This window comes from Pempheris klunzingeri, chromosome 1 (assembly GCF_042242105.1).
Source record: "Pempheris klunzingeri isolate RE-2024b chromosome 1, fPemKlu1.hap1, whole genome shotgun sequence".
NCBI classification, from domain to species: Eukaryota; Metazoa; Chordata; class Actinopteri; order Acropomatiformes; family Pempheridae; genus Pempheris; species Pempheris klunzingeri.
This window is the reverse complement of record NC_092012.1, coordinates 21,472,077-21,494,250: the sequence shown is the minus strand read 5'-3', so window position 1 is coordinate 21,494,250 and position 22,174 is coordinate 21,472,077. Positions and strand designations below refer to the sequence as shown.

At 42.0% G+C, this 22,174-nt stretch overlaps 1 protein-coding gene across 1 annotated transcript in view; it reads right to left on the bottom strand.

Annotated features, from left to right (window-relative positions):
* Positions 1-21,442, bottom strand: part of LOC139202861 (transmembrane protein 266-like) — a 33,391-nt gene extending 11,949 nt beyond the window's left edge. Inside the window, exons 1-4 of the mRNA XM_070832454.1 lie at positions 21,438-21,442; positions 19,319-19,510; positions 1,740-1,894; positions 110-183 (exon numbers count right to left, since the gene is read on the bottom strand). Of these exons, the coding sequence (XP_070688555.1) occupies positions 110-183; positions 1,740-1,894; positions 19,319-19,510; positions 21,438-21,442 (426 nt within the window). The remainder of the gene's footprint in view (positions 1-109; positions 184-1,739; positions 1,895-19,318; positions 19,511-21,437) is intronic.
* Positions 21,443-22,174: the final 732 nt, after the last annotated feature.

Here is a 22,174-nt window from a genome sequence, read left to right as displayed (position 1 = left end):
ACAAGAAACCAGGAGCAGGGCAGTAGGAAAATAACAGAGTGAGTATTGTATAAAGGAAGAATTTTAACAATGGTGGTACCAGGAATAAGGAATAATAATCATGTCTTACCTCTGAAAAGAAGAGTGACAGGATGATAAGGCTGATCCAGTGGATAATGCTGGCAAATTGGAAAGCATTGGAAACTGTGGAGAGAAGAAACAGGGGAAGTGTTAGCCAAGAGGAGCACAAGAGAGGACGGAAGAAAAGTGTTTCAATATTGTTTTTTACATTCTTTTGACCATATTTCTCCTCCCACATACAGTGCCAATATGTATCTACCCTGGTCCTACACAGCTGATCTCTTTGTGTACTCTCTCAGGTACTCCTCTATTTGTCTTGTGGGGCTGGCAGCAGACAAAGTGCTGGATTACAATAGATGTGAAGTGACTGGAGTCCTGCGGTCCCCACAGCAAGACTCAGGTATCATCAGAGCTGGATGCTGGCCAGTAATCGATGGGGACGTGTGCCTGCTGCCATTGACAAGAGACTTGGTTCATTATCACCTCTCTCCATCACTCTCCATCACAACCATTTACCATCCAATACCACCAGCTCCTCTGTGACTGGAAAGACTGCACACACAGCGCTGATAGGAGGAGTGGACACTAATTACACATGACGAGTATAAAAATAAATATATCACTTGACTGTTATGATGACTTCAACAACAGCTAAAAGCAATTAATCTGTAGTGATGATTCTTTTTTTGAAACCTGTCCTGTGTACTGAGAGAGAATTAGGGACAACATTCAAACTCATAGACATGTAGATTACTGGAGTGTGTAATCGCTGAAGTCTACGGATACACATGTTACTGTCACAGTATTCAGCACTTTAATTCCTATATTTAGGGACACTTATCCACCAGTATGTACACATACAAGTAAAAGTATTCATACATTCATTTGCAGAGGACTGGAGCCAGCCATGAGCCAGACATACATTCACATCTCACATTCACACCTACTACTTACTTTAAAGTAACCAAATATCCTATCCTATCCTATCCTATCCTATCCTAGAGTATCTATGCAAGCACAAGGAGAACATACAAACTCCACACAGGTTTTGGGATCAAACACGGGATCTTCTTGCTGTGAGGTGACAGCATTAACCATTGTGCTATGCAGTACTGATAAAACAATGTTAATTGTACTCCAGAATAACTAAAAGTCCTGTATTCAAAATCCAAATTAAGTAAAGGTACTATCAGCAAAATGTGCTTAAATTATCCATGTACCTGCTAGGCAGAAAAATGGCGCGCACACACACACACACACACACACATATATATATGTATATATATATGTGTGTGTGTGTGTGTGTGTAAGAAGAAAACAGAGCTGCACAGCTGATTGTGATGTGCTCTTTAAGAAAATACCACTGCAGAATTAGAATAAGAAGACTGAAAGAGTTTGTTTTTTTAATAAATTCTCTTAATCTTACCCTGTTTGCAGGTAGGTCACAGAGCGGGAACAGCACCCGTTAGTAAACATTCAGTTTAATGCTCAAGGACACCACATTTAACTCCCCACTGCTCCAGTGGAGCTGCTGCTGCACGCTAGATGCTTCCCAGGTGTTTTAAGAACGTCACACAGTGTATTGCTGGAGAAGAATATGCACGCTCAGCAAACCTCCCCTTGATAAAAATCAAGGTTAAAATTGGAGAAATAAATAAGCAGCCATGCACACTACTTACACTGTAGGAGTTTGGTGTCTATGAGCAGCTCCAAAGACAGGAAAAGCACCACCAGGATGACACAGGCCACCAGGATGCAGTTGAAGCCAGCACTAAGCAGGCAGACCTGCCACAGGGCCACTCGGCGGCCGCAGCACGGCTTCAGCCAGTTGGACCTGAAGAGAGCAAACACAAAAAATGAGGTAGGTTCTTTTAAGTAAAGTAGATCAGTGTACTAATCTACCCAAGTGCTGAATTTAACCTTACTTTAAACAAGAAAATAATTTGTCTTTGATAGCCACAAATAGAATTATTTGAGGTCAAGATGTTCCCTTTAAACAAATTATAACTACTATGCTGACATACTGACATGTGACCCTTGTGACACACCAAAACAGCAAGTTTAAGACCACAAATGAATGTGTGCTTGCATTGGTTCTGAGTCTAAGAGCAATGTTGATGTGATACTTGAACTCCCTGACGTGGCCAACAGAGGGTGGTAGTTTACACTATTGAAAGGTGATGTCTGTTAAATCCAAGCAAAGTTTGGTGGTGATGGTCAGAGGGACAGGAAGCGTGTTCAGAGACAGGGACAGTGAAGCTCTGTGAACTAGTGACTTGACCATCAGCTGTAGGTGTGACTGGAATATTGATGGACTCCTTTTTCTTGGCGATGAAGGGAGTCACTGTAGACGCTGCTGCTTAGAGGGAAGGAGTTCACGTTCAGCAAAATCAGTGGTCTGAGAAACAAGTGAAAGTGCGAGAAACAAAAATTCGAATGAAAATGTTTCCGTATGGAAAAGGTATTTCCACTGACACATCAACCACATGAGTTTAAAATTAGGCCTTAAACCCAGATACATGCACCAGAGAAAAGAGAAGGAAAAAATTAACAAAAGACAAAGCTTTATTTTGCCAGATACAGTAAGAATCCAGCATTTAGGTCATTAAAGTGTCTGGCAAGATGACTCAATGCTATTTTGAAATAGTGGGTAGTCTCGGAGAGCAGCTACTACAAGGGCTGACAGTAGGAGATGAGAGAAACAATGCCTCTCACCAGCTCTCCAGCTGGAGTGGAAAGTTGGCTCTGCCCACTACCTTTCCCTTCTCCCCATGCACTGGCATGGAGGAGACAGACATTGGCAGAGCATGTCTCTCCTCTGATCATGTCTTCATTCCTTGGCGTGGTGCTAATATGAGCTGCAATGGTGACAAAATAGCTCAGTTTTTCACTGTGGCTTCAAAACTGATGCACTCACAATGAAAGAATTTGGATATCTCACCTCTTTTAATACCAGTTACAGTCTATTAAATCACATCACTCTTCATTGTAAAACTGTAGGATGAAGATACGTTGTATCAGTGAAAGGAGTTTCAAGAGCTGTATTTCAATGGGATGATACAAATAAAGCATCTATCATCAAATCCAGGAGTGTTGGAATGAAACAAATCAAGCCATAATAAAAGTCTTATTTTCATCTTCATGTTTGCTGCGTAAGAAGTACGTCAAAAAAAAAACAAGGCCTTTTGAAAATGAAGCTCTGCAATGACGGATTATAAAGTATTTTGATGAAATGTAAAAAAATCTGTCAAGCATAACGTGTAAAGGTCTATAATGAGCATAGGATGATGTGGGTGGAGGATTTCTTTGCTGGATCCCAGTATAAGCACACAACTAGAAAACAGACACACAGCATTTACTGTTGTTGATTCAATGCTGTTGCAAAACTATCCCCGGGGGGGGACACTTTTTTTTACGTGTGACCTCCTCATCTCTGACATATTAACTGCTGCTCAGTGAGTAGAAGAGGCCACACATGTGTCTTTATTCACTTCACATGTGTTAGATTTTCAAACAGCCTCCACAATAAACCAACAGTCAAACTATGGAAACAACTGACGAAAAGTATTAAACTGCAGAAGATCAAAATTAAAACATTTTTCTAAAATTCTCCTTGGGATCTTCTCCCAGAGTAACAAATTTATGTAGCAATGAGGGAAATGTTTTCAGCAGCTGGTGAGCTGATCACTCCAACCTCCCATTGGTTTGTCAAGGGAGAATATTTGTTCAAGGTTGGCATGAGTAGAGCCACAAGCCTGTAAACAATGCACAGCTAATCTAATAAAGGCGTAATCATGCTGATAGCAATCATCTTCTTGGCTTTGGGTGGGGTGGCACAAATGTACGAGCTCCAGATGGTGCAGAATCTGCTCCACCAGAGTCTCAGCGAGACTCTGTGGATGCCAGGTACCCCGCCATCCTGAGAGCCTGCCGACATGTCAACCCATATATAGTATATATTTAAAATCAGTATGTTCGTATATATGCATATACATATTGAAGCGCTGAATAAGACGTACAGCGTATTGACAATTGACATTTAACTAAAATGTGACCACTGGCTGAAAAAAATCAAAGAAAAACCATCATGTAACATCACATCAGAGTCCTTGGTGCATAAAACATACACTTTATCACCCAATCATGACGGCTAATGAAGATCTAACATCTAACAATACATCTGCAGCGCTAAACACACCCCGTACCATATGGTCTTGAACTTAAAGGAACTGGAAATCGAGCAAACACAAGCTGCTACATCACACCCACGCAAAATAATCATTGTGACTGACAGTGTAAGAGCACTTAATGTTTAATTCAGACTCAAAAATTCATGGGACCATAAAAGGAGAAACGTCAGTCACTAAGTGACGTGAGTGAATGGTCTTCAGCTATGCTTTGCTTTGCATGTAAATATTCACTGGCTGCTGCTACTGATCTGTTCCACCAGAGCAGTGTGAGTTTGGTGCCTTGCTGAGGGCCACCTTGACAGTAGTTGAAGGTGAGGAGAATTACTCATTCGCCTTTTCAACCCATGTTTTCCATGAGACTGGGGATTTGCACCAGTCAACCTCCAGGAATAACCTTCTCTAACCTTTATGGGTGTGTGGCTACTCCCACCAGCACACAGCGTACAACAACCTCTCTTTATCAGATCATATTGTATGAAAGCAATAAAGGGAATATCCAACACTGTGAGAATGTATTCTAGAAAGGGCTTGTCAACAATGGTATTTCCCTGTTGAGTCATGTTAGTGAGACTGCGGGCAGTTTTGGAACGTTTTATTTTTCTTTCCACTCTGAAGAAAATAAGAAACAGAGAGGAAAAATCCATGCATTTGAGTCATCCAAACATGTCACTGACTCAAACAACCTTCATCTCCAGAGGTTATGGTTTAGCAAACATCCACCATATGATTAGATAGTCCATCAAAGTGCATCTCATATCAGATGATTTCACACTTCATTCAACTGCTGCAGGGAAACAAAAATAAGACACGATTACCGGAACAATAAAACTCCATGAGTGGGAGTAGTAAAAAAGAAAAGTGGTAAAAGTGAAATACTCCGCTCACAAACTTTATGAGGGTACTGTCGTCTCTGACTTTAATGGCTTTAGGAATCATGTCATAGTGTAGCTAATGAAAATGAACACCGCTGAGTGCAATACTCCCCCCCCCCCCCAAAGCAGAACAATAACCAGGATCCTGATTCAAAGTTCCCTCACTGCACCTCTTCACCCAGTCTTTTGGTACGATGTTAGCCGAGCCGTGTCAATTGATGGAAGTGCTTAGATTGGGTAGTATCTCCACTGCTCTAATTCAGGTTAACACACTTTTAAATGCTTTGGAAATGAATAAATATTTTTACAAAGGTATTAATGTCACAAGTAACTATGGAAAAGTCCAGCTTACTTGTCCACAGCCATGAGCTACTTGATCTTTGATCTTGTGTGGTCAGAAAATTAGTTAATATTGAAGCTAACAAGTGCAAAGCATTGAAGCAATAGTGCGACATTTTAGGAAATTCAATTTTTGCTTTGAGATGAGATGATCATGTGTAATGTCTGTGCGCTAAATATGAGTCGTAACCAGCGCCTCGCTTCTTCCTAATGCTGGCCAAGATCAAATCAGTCATATTAGCATATTGAAATGAGTCAACCAGGCAATAAACCTGTACGTTACAATCAGTCCAGCATTGATTATAAGCACCAGCTTTCTACAGGCTAACTACACTGCAGCCAGTGCATCACACACACACACAGATGGATAAGGGATGCGAGTTCACAGGCAGTATGAGGACTCAGCTTTGATACGGAAGACAAATAGGCTAAATTCAGTGAATATGTGTGTGTCCTTACTTCATGTCATGCCAGAACTAGCCCAGCCCAGAGGGGACGCAGTCAGACGCTGCTGGTGACACATGCAGTATATTAATGAGTCTTATTAAAGCAACAGAACAGTAGCAAATGTTGTTTCTCTGACCCACTCAGCCCTGACGGCCTGACAGAACCACCTGGCCCAAGTCACTAGACAAGCACATACAGCGGACAAGGTCACCTCTCAAACTGCTTGTTTTCAAACTCACTTTGGCTTCATGGATTTTTACACCGACATTTTCCACCACCTAATACTGATTTACAAAATAACATAACGTCATATTGTCATTTTCATCTAAACCAAATTAAAAGATGTTTTGGGCACAAACGTGGAGAACAAATGGTCTTTCTTCATTTGGTCTCTCTCTTTCTCTGTTCACTCCTTTCCCTACATTTTTTCCCGCTGTCAGTGTGTGTTGAGCAGGTTGATGTAGCTGCCACTGTTTCCCACTGCGGTGAGATTGAGTGGAGCTGGACAGGGAAACAGAGGAGGGAGATTAAATCAGGCAAAGTAATCGATACCAGCATGTCGACTGAGCCACCAAACACTTGGACTGTCAGACTCACGGCACCTGATGGTCTCATCAGATAAAGTACTCCGCTGCAGTGAGAGGGTTATATTGCTTAAACATTTATTCATCCTTTGTCCAGCAGACAGAGATAGGGAATAAGTCATTTTAATTTCAAATATCATGTTTTTACTATTTCTACTTCTCACAATTTTTCTACTTTGCCTTTTGCTCTCGCCATGCTCGTGTATGACCAGCAACTTAAACGACATTTGAGAAATGCGCATAATATCAAGAAAGTCGTTTTGGTAGTTTGATTCCTGCTTAAGATGATTATACTTTTTATGTTCCCCGCACAAGAGCGGTCAAAGTGGTAGTAATAATTACATTTACCTTATTTCATTAATTTCTTGTTGGCCCTCTTTTAGACCCCTGAAGTCCACTAGAGCACCTGGAGAAAATCCACACAGACGCTAAAAAATGTAAGCCTCACACACTTTATACCTAATTAACTCTTCAAGCTGTAGTGCACAGAAAAAAAGGTCTATCACTGCTGGACGTAGAGTAAGTTATGGAAATAGCTGTGACAATGAACGGAAGGAGCACACTGTACACCTGCAGTCTGGGTCCTTGATGGTTCAAAAATAAGCAGATAGCTTAACAGCTCTGTTTAGTCTAAACACAAAAGAACATTTCCTAACTAACTGACATTCAATCGAGTGTAATGAATTGTGTGTAATGAATAAGGGCAGCACCTGCCTTCAGGTTTTACTCCCAACTCATGAGGTTTTTATTTTGGACCTGTGTTCTATTATTGGCTAATCATCTGGGATGCTTTGAAACTGGTGATGACAACTATTCTTGGGATGAGAGGTGCAATTGTGAATTCTCAGTGAGATCATCTCAACACTTTTTATGTTGAATTGCTCTGCAAGATATGTGACCGTGGTGGATGAAACTAATTTACACCCATACTGAGAAACGAAGACAGAGAGGGATATAACAAGATTTTGCATCGTGTTCAGACGTACTTGGCACATTGGTTTTTAATGGTACTGTCAGCAACACAAAATTGCTGATGTTTAGTGTGTAGGTTAATGCTTACCGCGTTCACCATCTTAGTGAAGCATGTTAGCGTGATAATTCTGCTAACTGGCTGAGGCTGATAACAGTAGCCTTTACTGTCTGGGGACCAACACTGCCGTCCACAGAGCCACACTGCGAGCTACATCTGCATGGTAGAACTTGTAACAATCCCTTCATCAGACTTTACCAGAGTACATCACTGGGTTCTAACATATGTGACACCATTTGAAACCATCACTACGATGAATGATGCTTTCTGCAGTTCATATAGACCAGAATGCATTGCAACATTGAAACAAAGCAGAATCCTGGTTAGCATTAACAAGTTTAAAGCAAATTTGGACTACTAGGTCAAATGTTTTGTATGGAAGAAAAAAATGTTCAGTAATCTAAGGAATTTGTCTTCATTCATGCTGACCTCACAGCACTGAATCCCTAAATTACTAGACAGAAAAAAACATTTTCTGCATACAGAATGCAGATACAGATTATTGCCCTCCAATTTTAGGTTTTTTTTATTGACTGGCAGTGAACACACCATCTTTGTTCATTCATTTGTGTTATCACCAAACCACAACCTCAGTGCTCCCAGCAGTGGCTGCTAGACACAAAGCCCACTGCTGTAATGTATGTAAAACCATCGGATATTCAACCAAATGTGGGATTTGTTTTTTACAGGAAACACAAGAAGGGACAGGTGAAGGAAGGCTTATGAGTGTCCTTTCAAGAAAAATCACAGTCTGCTGATGGCAAATTCAGTCTCACCTGACAAAGCAGACACCAGACAGGCAGCATTCTGCCTCCCCCCAGAAACAACTGTGACTCCAATAGGTTCCACATCTCAACAACCAAAGCACACACTCACAAACACACATACACAATGCTTCATGGTAAAGCAAGCATGGAAAGGGGAGAGTACCAACTAAGCATAAAATACATGCTGAGTTTCCTGATGCTGTCAGATTGCAGGTAATTAATTTTACATTTGAAAGGTTCCCCATTACCAATGCCTGTGCACCATTGATCACAACACATCAGCAGGGAAGAGGGAAGCCTCCAAACTCCTGCAGCACTTTTAGTGGAGACAGAACCAAAGGCATAAATGACTGGCCCTGAAGTCAAGATATAAATCTCTGAGGTACTGACTTCTACTCAAACACAGAGCAGTTTCTGTTTTTCTTTTCCTCTCACTTTTCAACAACTAGAAAGAAACATGACGTAAATATGTGAATCATTCTATATTTATCTTCTTACATCAACAATATTGTCAGGCAAGCAAATTCTTTATTCAAATTGTTCATTCGTTTGTGCGTGATAGCTTCATATTACTGTCTTAGTTTCACTCCAAGTCATTGTACTATCAAAAGCTGATACTGTACCAGCTACAGTAGTGCTGCAGCTGGTACATTCCCCTCTAGAAGGTGATTGGCCACAGGATCACAAAGATGCACAAAATGGCAAGAAAGAGACCCAAAACAACTTCACACGACGACTACAGTGTGGTCTTGTTACTGTGCAGGAGGGGTTGGAGCCTTATACATGCTTGTATCCAGGGGCCCATTGTCTCATAATAGTTTCATGCCTGTAGGATGCTTGGAGTTACAAATAGTTATTCATTGATATCATTTCATTAGAAGTTGTTTATGTGGCATTCATTTCTTACAATGAATAAACAATGTTCCTAATACTAATGTACAGTGTATTATTGCTAATTGCCAAGGGCCCTGGACTACTTTCCCAAATGTGCCCCCATTCTTTGAATCTGTGTGCTGGTCTGCTCCCTCATTCAAGAGTTTGTAAACCCGAATGTAGTTAGCATATATATTCAGGGGTTAGAGTGAGCTGGAGCTGTGCACATGAGCATTTGCCCCGACAGTGAACTCCTGTGGCAGACTCCCATCACACACCAAATCCTACTCTAAGTCCTATATGTTAAATATTAGTACTTTTCACATCACATACTAACACAGACATACTAACAAAAAGACATAGTTTAGATTAAATCTATCCTGCAGCCAGAGGCTTAAGTTTACTGTGAAGCCGTTCCTGAAGCACACAGCACAATGAACAAGGGCAACTGGTGTTCAGCTTTCCTCACAGTCCTGTGGGAACGCTGGGGAAAGACTCATTTGTATGTTACAAGGGGACAAGAAGGTCAGTGTGTGTGTATGTGTGTGTGTGTATGTGTGTGTGTACAATATGTGCGTATTCATATGTGTGCAGCCAATCAGACTCTAGCCTAGATTAGCGTACTGTTACTGCAGACTAAGAGTTATATGGATCTCAGTGACAGAAGTGAGCTGATCTGAGAAAGAAACCATTGTGGAGCTCATTTATGATGCAGCAAACAAAACAAAACAGTATTCTGACTTCACACACAAGAACGACTAATGAGACTCTGCGTGGTGCTTTCAAAACAGGGCGTTCAAATATTCCTAAGTGAACAAAACCAAATTAGCATGGGCCTCAGTTTTCTTAGCAGATCCTTGGTCACTGAATTACTCCAGTAGAACTATGGTCAATTACCTTTCAGGGGTCCACTATACTGACACCAGTTTTTAAACATCCATAAAGTGTTACTGTCATATTTAGGGATAAGATGATGGTTAGAATTAATGTTGTTATTACTCAGAGAAATTGTCTTTTAATACAGAGGTAAAGCAAAACAGATCTACTTCCATCTGCACTGAGGCCATCAAGCTGGACTCTAATTGGTTTCTGCTCTGTCACTTGATCCCTCTCCCTTATTAGCCAGAAAAGCAATCTCACACGTCTCCTGTCTGTGAATATTAACCACTCTGAACCTCCTCTCTGAAGGTGATTTAGGGGCTGAGAGCGATGATAGAGGTTAACTCAGCTACACATTCGGTGTCCAGGTATTTCTTTGAGACCATTTTCATACTATAAATAGTGCAGTTGTGCAGGCTGTGGACAGCAGAGACGCAAAGACGTATAAAAGCTGGCAAAACACAGCACAGACTGAGTGGCTAGGGTGTGAGTGACACATGGACACATGTGCCACTCTATTGAACTGTATCAACGTTTGTGGATTAGGGCACAATGGCTAATGACTCATGTACAGAGTAATTAATCACGGTGAAACTTAATTGAATCAAATGGTTATATTGTAGTGTTTCAGCTCTGGATCTAGTAGTAGGTAAGTCATCTGAACACATTTCAAAATCATGAAATAAAAGCACTATTTCAGCATTTTTCAATGTTTGGGAAATCTCCGATGTAAAAGGTTTATCCATGTCCATTAGTCCTCAAGACAGACAAAAAAAAAAAAGATGAACATTTGGCTACATGGGCCAGCAGCCATCCCTGTGGCAGAGGAATTAAGGAGCCTGGAAGATAACAGGGAGGCCGGTCACTGCCTGGTCGCTGTGTCAGACAACTTCCTGTGCTCTCTAATTAAATAAGGCCAAATTGGCTGGACCAGGTGAGAGCCTTCACAGAATGCATTACTTCAAAATGCAAGACTTTAACATTTGACTTTTACTTCCCTCCTCTAACAAAGTTGCTGCATGTAAAGTAAAAACTCCAGTGAGGGACCGACAGTAAATGGTTGCACAAATCTGTTTTGCTTTTAGTTATTCTCCATTGTGCCACAAGCATTTCCTAAAAGCCCATTTGATAATGTGACAAAAGACTTCACAGGTTTATTATTATTTTATTTGTTTATTACAAAAAAGCATTAATCTCTCATCAATTCTAAATAATTTAATGCACCAGTTTCAGCAGGAAGGCACAAATACTAATGATTACAAAACCAACAATTCTCCTCCAACTTGATGCATTTTGGGCTGAACAGACAAACTTTGAGTTGCTGGCCCTATATTATATATATATTTTTGAGGATGTGAGTAAAGTTGTGAATAATGGGTCATGCATCAGATGTCCCTGCTGTGCAAAAACGCCAACGTTTAGTTCATGTTCAGGTCTCAAAAGTCGGGTCTCAAGAACCATGTTTATTTTCTGTCTTTCCACTTTCAAAAACTTCAAATGGGCCAATAGTTTTTTTCCATAATGGAACATTTGGACCCTTGGCCTAAAGCTGGGAGGTGGCAGAGGGAAGGAGCATGTGCCCCCCCCCCCCCCCCCCCTCGCTCACTACAGATTTAGATGAACCATCTGGTGCTGGTGCCTAGCCCTGGACTCCTTGCACATTTGGAACAGCCATATCAGCAACATATGCTTCTGTCTCCACGTCTGGCATCCACACACCCATCACTGGGATGGGAGGTGACATCATTCCACTGCTCAGGTATGCACTTAGGTAATGGCAATGTGTGTGTGTGTGTGTGTGTGTGTGTGTGTGTGTGTGTGTGTGTGTGTGTGTGTGTGTGTGTGTGTGTGTGTGTGCGTGTGCGTGTGCGTGTGCGTGTGCGAGTGAGTGTGCGTGCGTGTGTGTGTTTGAGATGGCAGTCTGGCAACTTGAATCTTAAGATATTTCTACACTGCTTTTATCCAGCTGTTATCCACTGTCCTTAGATAATAATAAGCTCAGGTAATTCCCCTTATCCCTCATCATATTATCAGTATCGTACTCTCGACCCTGACCTTTTCCAGCCCTTTTTAATGTGTGTATCATAGCACAGACGTTGGCGGAGAGATATTTTCTGCCACTGAGCAGGTATTGCAGCACCTTGTGGAGTGTCAGGGGCCTTGCTGACAACAAATTGCAACATGGTACTTTAATTCGCTTTGGCTTAGTTTGGTGGTTTTGGGTTTACAGTTCATTCTATGTCCTGTAAACCATTAAAGTTAAGCTGTGAACTGTGAAGTCTACCTGCATGGCTGTGGTAGTTGTAGGGTTTAGTCTATTTTCTATGTATACCTATTGAACTATTTGGAATATTTTTCTTGATTGGCCAAGTTGTTACCAATGTCTATTCAACTGCCACTTTAAACCATCAATGCAAGCCACAGATGAGGCCAAGCTCCTCAAATCTCCCTCGCTGACATTCTTTGTTACACCCGGCATTTTTTTTTCTCCCAGCTGCAGCAGCCTACACAAATACAACCTGAAATGTGCCAAAAGAACCCTTCAACCTAAAAAAAATGAGCAAACAAACAAAAGCAGCTTGATGACTAGGGGGAGAGTGGGCGGCCATGAAAGTGCTGAACACAAGCCTACGCCACCTTGGTCCTCCCAGCATTTTTCCTAGACAGGAAGATGGATGGGCCCAACTCTATTAATAACTACACTCCACTTACCATGACGCCAAAACTGCTAACACTGCAACTGCCCCCTGATGCTAGCTAGAACAACCACCTCCCACAATGTCGCCCACGTCTCTCCTGAACACTGTATTAGGCAACAATACAGAAAACGGGTGCTGGACACCTGTCCACCGTCCTTCACCTTCACCACAGAACGACAAACCTAAAGGCTCCTGAGGGCTGGTGAAGGTGCCTCTGGTAGTTTTGGTCAGTGTGCCGTGGTGATGAGTGCGCACACCATGATTTAAAGGGAAAATAAAACATGGGCTGCTTCTCGGCATTTAGTTTAGTTACAGTGCAGATTGGTGTTCAGTATGGAAAGACATTCTCTGTGTGAGATCGAGGACAGGAAAAGATGAAAAAAGATGAAACAATCAGTGTGATGAGAAGAGGAAGAAACTGAAGTAATAGAAGGAGAAGCGAGGACAGAGGAAAATCAGGAGAAATTCAGAAATATGTAGAAAGGTGGTCCAAATGTGCAGAGGCATCAATGAGGGAACACCACTGTTCCTAATGAGATGTGACAGCTCAGTATAAACTGGAATATGAAGTGAACAATGATTACAGAGGATCAGATTAACAACCACTATGTAGTGTGATGAGAAAGCTTTTCAGGCCTGGCCTTGTTCCCCCCCTCTCTCAGTGTATGAATACTCTGTGTTTGTGTTCATGCATGCACAATGGTGTGTGTGTGTGTGTGTGTGTGTGTGTGTGTGTGTGTTGTGTGTGTGAGTGACTACTTTGCTGTCATGTGAAGTGAGGGCAGCACACTGTACGGGAGATAGCAGTAAGGTCAGCTCCACCTTCACAATGCTACAGGCTATGATATGCAAACATGGCTGACAGAAGGTGCTTCATCACACAGTGGCATCTTGACACAGGAGCCTTTTCTCTTGATTAATCCCCTCTGCTTGTTTCCTATATCTAGAGTATAGACAAACCATGAAACACAAAGTCCTCTTCGTTTAGCATCTCATTTGTAAGCCTGTGTGGAAAATTACAGCCTGCGAGGTTGTCTCCCGCTCCAACCATGTAAATGTATGATTTCTTTTCCTGTCGTTTGTCACTAAGTTTCAGTTTTCAGAGTTCGGTAACTTTGAATTACACCATAAACTGGTAGATTAAATTAGATGTAAACTTTAACACATCACAACAGAGAATATATCTGTTTAGTTTGCATATTTTTCATTTACACCCACTTTCTGTCTGGAAAGAGTAGATGAGAAAACTTTTGCTGACATGAAAACCCCACCCAATGAGCCGTTGCCATGCTGATGAAACACCTCCACCGTGGTTGTGACACTCACTTTCAGGAACACTCGCTCTCATTTCGCCAAAAATCACTACAGAGCATGCCTAAACATTTTTCGTGCACAGCTTTCTTCATGACACTCCATCACTACCTCAGAAAGCCAATGAGCCAGCTAATTCAGGCTGGGAGTAGAGGAGGGGGTGTGGGGGTGCAGTGCTGGCGGGGTAATCCATTTTTGCAGGTAGAGTCAGTGGAGCAGCCCACAGATTCCTCTCCCACATACATTTTCATTTTGATGGCTGTAGATTGCTGTCCTACTGCCGCTGTCTTGCCTTCTCTCAACCTCACTTCATCATTCAACACGACCATAACGTAGGTTCATTTCCTCTGCTCCATTTCCCCAAAGGTGAGGTTAGCAATCGGTACCTCTGCTTGGATTTTAATATCTGCATTCTGAGAGCAAATACAGACAAGTGCCTGATGGGAGTGCCTTCATAGCCAAATGGCTACAGTGTTTGCTGCATGCCACATGGCCACGATGTCGCCAGTTCAATTGTTGCATGTCTTACCCACCCCCACGTGTCCTGTCTGCTTTTCACCATCAAACCGGTGAATAAATGATCAAAAAGTAATCTTTAAAAAATGGGCGGTGTTGCTTACATACGGTTATGACCCAGCAAGGTCAACTCACAGGTAGTTGATGTTAAAGCGCTGACTTAAGGAACGCCCACTGCTGCAGGAGGCCGCTGTAAAACATGATGATGGTGCAGAGACATGGTGCTTGTGAATGTCATTAAAGGAGGCTAATGGCTGCTGTCTGTTTGAGAGGAAGATCGATACGCTAATGAGGAGACAGAGGCACAGGCGTAATCACCCAAAGCCCAGTGGTGCTGAAATCCACATAATGAAATAGAACTGGGTTCTGGGGGGCAGCAGGCTGACTGACACATCCAGTGAGACGCTCTCTTGCTACATCTCACTGATTCTAATGACATGGCCTTAATGTCAGCGGAGGCCTCTTTTCCTCACACGTTCTCAGTTTTACTCTTTCAGTCGTGATTCTCACTGCTTCACTGTTCACTGATATGATGCGAGACATATAAACAGCAGGGGGTGTTGATATTTCACCTGTACTGTCACAAAGCAGGAGCTATAGGAACATCCTAATGAAAGCCAGACACATAGTCTGGTAATCATGATTAATGAGAAGGATTAGCGTAGCGTTTAACGTATAGTGGAGATGTAATGCACACATTACTGGAGTTCATGCCTGGTGTATTTAAATGGAATTTCATTAAAGCTAAAAGAAAGAATGATGACTTTTACAACTCCCACTGGCAGCATTTTTACAGGCAGACATTTCCCACTAATGACTTGAATATGAAATAGTGACCCCATCGCACTAAGCACAGTTTGAGTAAATTAAGCTCACTGGTAAAATAACCTTCACAGCAGTGACTGGTAAATCTGTTGTTAGAGCTTCTTACAGCAGAGATTCAACCAATAGGACCTCAGTCCCTTGCCCTCGGACCCAAGCTTCTCTGGACATACCGCTAGTCTAGTTTTTTTTGTTGCTGTTGGTTTTTGATTACTCAGCAGGCCTGTGACCCAGTTATTGGCCAAATCTTAGCTTGAGCAGCCTTACAGGTATTTCACAGGTTGAGCAACAATAAGAAATGCTGCATGCATAATGCATGACTGTACACTAAATGTTCACAACAACCCAAGACAGTGAGGACTCCCACAGTAAACATACACACAATTATCCATTATGCATAGGGATGGAAATACATGCTGACCCTGATATGAAATAGGACACAAGAGGGTTGTGCTGGTTGTGGTACAAGCACAGTGTGAGTGTCGGCACCGCCTACTGTTGATGGTGCGTCTGTGAAATCCATCTGTTTATGGCCACGAGTGGCTGACTGAAGGGAACCAATGGAGTGAGACCTGATTTGGTGTCAAACGGAGTTCTTGGATGAGGTAGCATATATGGATTTGGCATGTGTGCGTGCATGCGTGTATGTGTGCGTTGGAACTTGTACAACAGCTTATAGTGTTTATGTGCATCCTAGTGAGAGCTTGTGCTACGAGCCAGGTTTGAGTCACGGTTGCTGGACAGAATGGAAAGACTGGACAGTGAGCAGGTTTCACGCAGTAGAAATAAAAATCTGTTAATGTTGTGAGTAATCAAAAGGATAGCTGTGATGTGACCACATATCCATATGCCACGCTACCATTTCACACAATCATGTCAAAGCTGCAAGAACAAGGACCACGATCAGCTAAGTTTCATGTTCCTCTGACTGAAATGAACTGTGAAGTCACTCATCTCTAAAGCCTGTGTCTTCTTACTGTATTTCCTTCTAAATGTGAACTTGAAGTTTTTCAGTCAGCCAAAAGCCTTGAGTCCAGCATGTGAATGGTTACATTGCAGGCTGATGCATCCGAACAGAATCCACAGTCAGAGGCAAAATAAAAGTCAAGTCAAATCAGTCAAGAGCCGTCTGTGACAATTTGTAGAGTTTTAAACGACTTCAGTCTGTAGACAGCACTATACATAGACATCAAGCAGCTGTGTTGCAGTACAACCTTACACAGCAGTTGATCACCCAATAAGATAAGTGAATGTGACAGCATGTATAGTTAGACAGTAAAAAAGGTTTACAAGAAATTAAGAGTGTGATATTATTGGCTTGTGGCTTATGTGCCACAAAAATGTCACTTACAATAAAGGTTCTTGTTGTCAGCTGGCAGTGGAGGGAGGGCAGATATTTAGTCTGAAATGATGAATTGATCTCGTTTAACATATGGACGCTGGACAACCCAGAGGTTGTCACTTAATGATAAATGGACATAATGCTGAGCAACAGGGACAGCAAGTCAAGGACTTAGGGAAGGAGACTTAATACATGATGGATGATAATCATTCATACTATGTGGCATTTATGCAAGTCTGATGGGACAAGTGTGTGTTTGTGTGTGCATGTATGTGAGACTGAGAGAGAGAGCGAGAGAGAGAGAGAGTGTTATGTGTGACAGATGCTTTTTGGTGAAAACTGTAAGTTGTTTGACAATAACAGCTACATGTTTTTGAGCCATCATAGTCTTCTTAACAGGGCAAATATTGTTCATGTCAAAAGCATTTTGACGTCCCATTAAATATTTACTGTTGACATGTGCATACATCTACAGTATGTATAGCTACTTCGGTTCATGTAGATATAAGCCTGCTACATGTACAAATATCCTGCTGTATCACAAGAACAACTATGATAATATGACACTAATTATTGTTTTGTGAGAGTGCAGTGGGGGGGGGGGGGACTAACAAGAGACTGATTTGCCTGTCCATTTTCCATAATATGGGACTGTTATGTCTCGTCAAGTTTGTTAGTTCATGTGTTTCCTGTTTTATTGTGGCGTTCAACCTTTTCCTCCCGTTCCAGATCCCTTCCTGTGTTTCCTGCTCCTGTGTTCGTCTGCCCCACCCTGACCCCCCCTTTCCACCTGTGCTCTATTCCCTGGTTGTCTGTGTTTTCCCCTGTCCTGAACCACTTCATCTTGTGACTTTGTGTCGAGCGTTCCAGCATCCTAGTCAGTTAGTATCTTGAGAGTGTTAAAGTCTAGTCAGGTTTGTGTTTGCCAGTAAGTACTTTTTGAATTGTGCCTGTTTTTGGTGCCTTGTCTTTGTTGATCTTGTCCAACAATAAACTGCACCTTTTTACCATCTGTTTGTCTCACGTCAAGTATTTGAGCCCGTCTCCTTGTGTGTGTTTGTGGTCGTAACAGGGACAGGCTATATAATACAACTTGACAATGTCTTTTGTTAGATGCCGTCTGCTTGGGAAAGTATGGAGTGCTGAATTTCTGTCGAAAAGAGGTCGAGAATACCTCTTTTAAACTGAACTTCACATGTGAAATTGCATTCAAACTGTTGAATTCTAATTTTGCTGTGTCACAGCTAAGGTTACGAAATGCAGATGACACTTGACCACCTGAGCCTCTCCTTGAAGTCTCAGCTCTCCCAAACTTCCTATTTGTTCATGACTCCACAGTGATGGCTCTATGCTGCACACTGGCGGAGGTGCAAATGTTACATAATCTGTGGTCATGTCTGTGGTTTCTATGTCTGCACCGCATAAATAAATCATATCACATATCACACTACTGACAGTGGGAAGATCAGTGAAGTCTGATTTGCATCAATCAGGTCTATATACTCGCTATCAGGAGCATTTCAGCGGACAGTAGAGCTGTATGTTTAGACAGAACCCGTAAAAACGAATGGCTCACCACTGCTGTCACTGGCTCTTAAGTCTGATGTTTTGGCCAATGTAATCACCTCAGGCCGCAGATGACGAGCTCTGAATACTAATTTGTGTCAGCAAGTTATTTTTTACTCTGAATCATTTTTCACATTCAGCATCTAAATCCTTACTCTTCAGCAACAATCCTTGGCATTTATGTATACCATTTTCCATAATTCCACACGCAAAAAAGGAAATGTATCTAATAACTCATTTTGAACCACATGATGCTGCAGTGAATTTACATTTACAAGGGTCGTCTCTGAAACTGGATTAAGCTTGCACAAAGCAAAAGGCGCACAAACAAACAACATTTGTCCATCTGTTATGTCCAGTATGCCAATGTCTGAGCCATGAGCACCAACTTTATGCTGTGCACTGACAAGTTGTTTCAAAAACTGGGTATTTATTTGCTGGTGATCTGAATCTCTTCAAGAAGACATTTTAAGTAGTTTGGATATACTATGATGTAAAAAAACACAATAGAGTAAAAATGAATATCAAGTATGTCATCTGAAGCTAGCAGAGAGAAGTGAAGGGGTGTTGTGCTGGTGAAAACCAAATAAGATCTAACAAACATACAGTGTATGCTATATAATAATGATAAGCTCAAGACACAGAGATAATACTCACTGACAGTCAGGAGGAAAGCTATGTTTGATGGGGCTCTTGTTTTGTTTAGCTGTTCCTGAAACAAACGAGTGCTCATAAGATGCAGGAATCTGTTGGCTCAACACTGACTGTGAGTGCGTTTGTGCCACTTCCAAATGATTTCAGAAAAGTCACCTAGTATACAAAAATACCACCAGAGTGTCACTCACACCTCCCTGTTGCCAAACTGTTCAGAAGCCAATCTTTGTCACTCTGAATTCACCAAAAAAGCAGTTTGAAACCAACAAATGATCACATCTCTGTTACTCACATTTGCCACAGGAAAATATTCAAAACAAACAAAAGACATTTATTTATCATACAACTGAGTGCTAGCTTCACTCACCCATCCCTGTTTTCATCCTCATCTGCGTTGGAGAGGAGCTGCGAGCCAGCGAGCGACAGGTCCAGAGCTGCGAGGGGCAGATCTCTGTAGCCAAAGCTCACCAGCTGGACTGGAGGAGCCAAGCACTGGTTCTCATCCTCCACTGGCTGGGAGATGATCTCCAAGTCTGACAGACCTGCCTGCTTCGCTTCCCTAGTTACATGCCAACACAGCAGAAGACAAACAAAAGAAGCACACATGCAAACACAAAGAGGAGACAGAAAAAAATTATTAAATATTACATCCCACCCATTACATGAATTTAGAATTGATGCCAGAAGATGCCATGTCTGACAAAAGAAAGATGCTACGTTAGTGTCATTCTCTGGTTGAATAAGTCCTGAGGAAGCCATGAGATTTAAACTTTCAGGTAAATATTGAAATGGTCTAAATGTCTAAACCACAGAATAACGACATTCATCAATCATCATAAAAGCAGAAGATAACAAGAAGAAAGGGTTTTACTGAAGAAGTATACATGTATGAGCAAAGCAGGGCACATAATAAGGACTTTAACTATCCAGCCCAGCATCGTCACTAAGAACACATTCTTATTTACAGTGATGGCCTCGGGGAGTAAACGCGGGGTCAGAGGGGGTTACACACAAACACCCACTCAGCACCAGGGAGCTACTGAGCACTCACACCATCCTCCACTGCTGAGGACCAGAGGAGCTGCAGGTACACTGCCTTGCTCAAAGACTGGGGAGGGTGTGTGCTGCTGTGACAGTTAAAAAAGAAAGAGGAGCGGCAGGAAACAGCTGAGTACTGAGAGGTGGACACTTCTTGGTATGAAGGCCTCTTCTTTGAACACTTAACAATGTTGCACTGACAAAAGATTACTAAGGTAATCAACTCTAAAGGTTTCATATGTATCAAATGTTAAATTGTTATGCTGTGTAAAGTAATTGAGGTCACAGTTGAGATGTGGACCACAGGAAATGAATGTACATACTTGACAAAAGTAAATGCATGTCCAGATGGAGTAATAATACAATGCCTTAATTTGTTCAAAAAAGTAAATAAAAAAGTAAAATAAGTAAATTTAAGACATGTCAGCAGGGGGACGTCAATGGCAAGATTGCAATAGATTTTTTTTTTTAGCTTGAGCAGTTCCGCTTAATATCACGGCATGTCGGTACCACCCCTTTTGTCAGTACTTTCAATTGTTTAGATTTTCATTAATGGAATTTCAACAAGGAAGTTTAAATTCATTCACATTGACAGGTTGGATGTTAACCTAGTAACCGAGCCCACTTTCCTCTGTGTTCATTAAACCCCCACCCTACACCCGTACCCACCTCGAGCCTTTAAACCTTAATATCTAAACACATGAAGGCCGCTCAGCTGTGAGCCAGCAGCATGTAGCCCAGCATGCCCAAAAGCCCCAGTTGTGTAAAAAGCTGGGCCATCTCAGTAGAGCGTGGAGGTGGAAACAAATGCTGAGTGCAGCTGCAGACTGACTGTGTGTGCCCTGTGGTGTGTATTTTTAGACCAGAGCAGATGCTGGTGTATCATGTCTGCTGTGACGTCATCGCCTCTCCCTTTGTCAGTTGAGTGGATCCCCACTCTCCTTCAAACGTCAAAGGAAGTCAGGAAAAAAGTGAATGGGGAGGGAAGACTAGAGGAGGAGTGGGACAATATCAGTGAGTGGATATCAGGTTATACAAGAAGGACAGGAAGGACATTAAAGAAAAAGAGAGCCGAGAGCAGTAAAAGAAGTGATGATGGACCAGAGAGACTGAGCTGAAACCAGACAGGGGTGAGAGGAAAAGAAACAAGGAGGGGAGGAGGTTCAGGTGGAGAACAGGAAGTGAGAAGTGGAGGTTATACATATAAGTAGAGAAAATATAAAAAGGCAATTAGAGAGAAAAGGAAAGAAGGGCAAAGCAGAAAAAAAGCGGAAATGTAGATGTGAAAAGACAACAAAGAAGAAGAAACAAGATGGTGAAAGAGATGGAGTCTCCATTTTCTCACAGATACAAATATCAAATTCTACCCTTGTGACAAAATGATATGATACTGCTAACAGAACAGTCAAATGTGTAGCTTTGATATTCCAGGTTTTTCTAAAGTTTACCTCATGGTTTAGGCACTCATAAAACACAGGGAGGAACTGAAGTGACAGAAGTAATGGTTGTGTGCAGAGACAATACCGGGGGTATTCCCAGCAGCCATTTGTTATATACTGATACACTTTCTCTCCTTCGTCCTCCTGCAGTCATCTTCAAACTGTCGTGACAGACAGCACTGGGTGACCTAAAACATCAGAGGAGAGGCACGCAATCTGACAAACAGGCTTACCTTTAGAAAAGGGACAGAGAGGCAAGCAGACAGGATGGGACAGATGGATATGCACACAGATAACAGATAACCCCCCCAACACACACACCACGACCCAAAACAAGTCACTACCATGGGTTATTAAAATAAACAGAGATAATGTCAACGCTAAAGGACCTTTGATGCAATCTGGAGTGACCTGAACTGTTGGAGGGCATCCTATTCTCTGCCGGTGCGTGTGTGTGTGTGTGTGTGTGAATGGGAACTATGATGATGACGCCACCAGGACTGATCTGAACTCTGTGACTCTGTGCACTTAACACTGGGAAGTAAGGAAGTAGCTCCTTGAAGAGCTATGCCAAGTTTTCGAGGGACAGTACTGAGGGACCCGCTTAAAGGAATGGTTGGATATTTTTGAAGTGAGGTAATTATCCATATTTAGCATATTACCTACTATAGATGGCAGTCAACACACCCTCAGTTTAGAGGAGCAGGAGGGACTCCCGGCACAGATGCTAAGCAATGTACTACTAT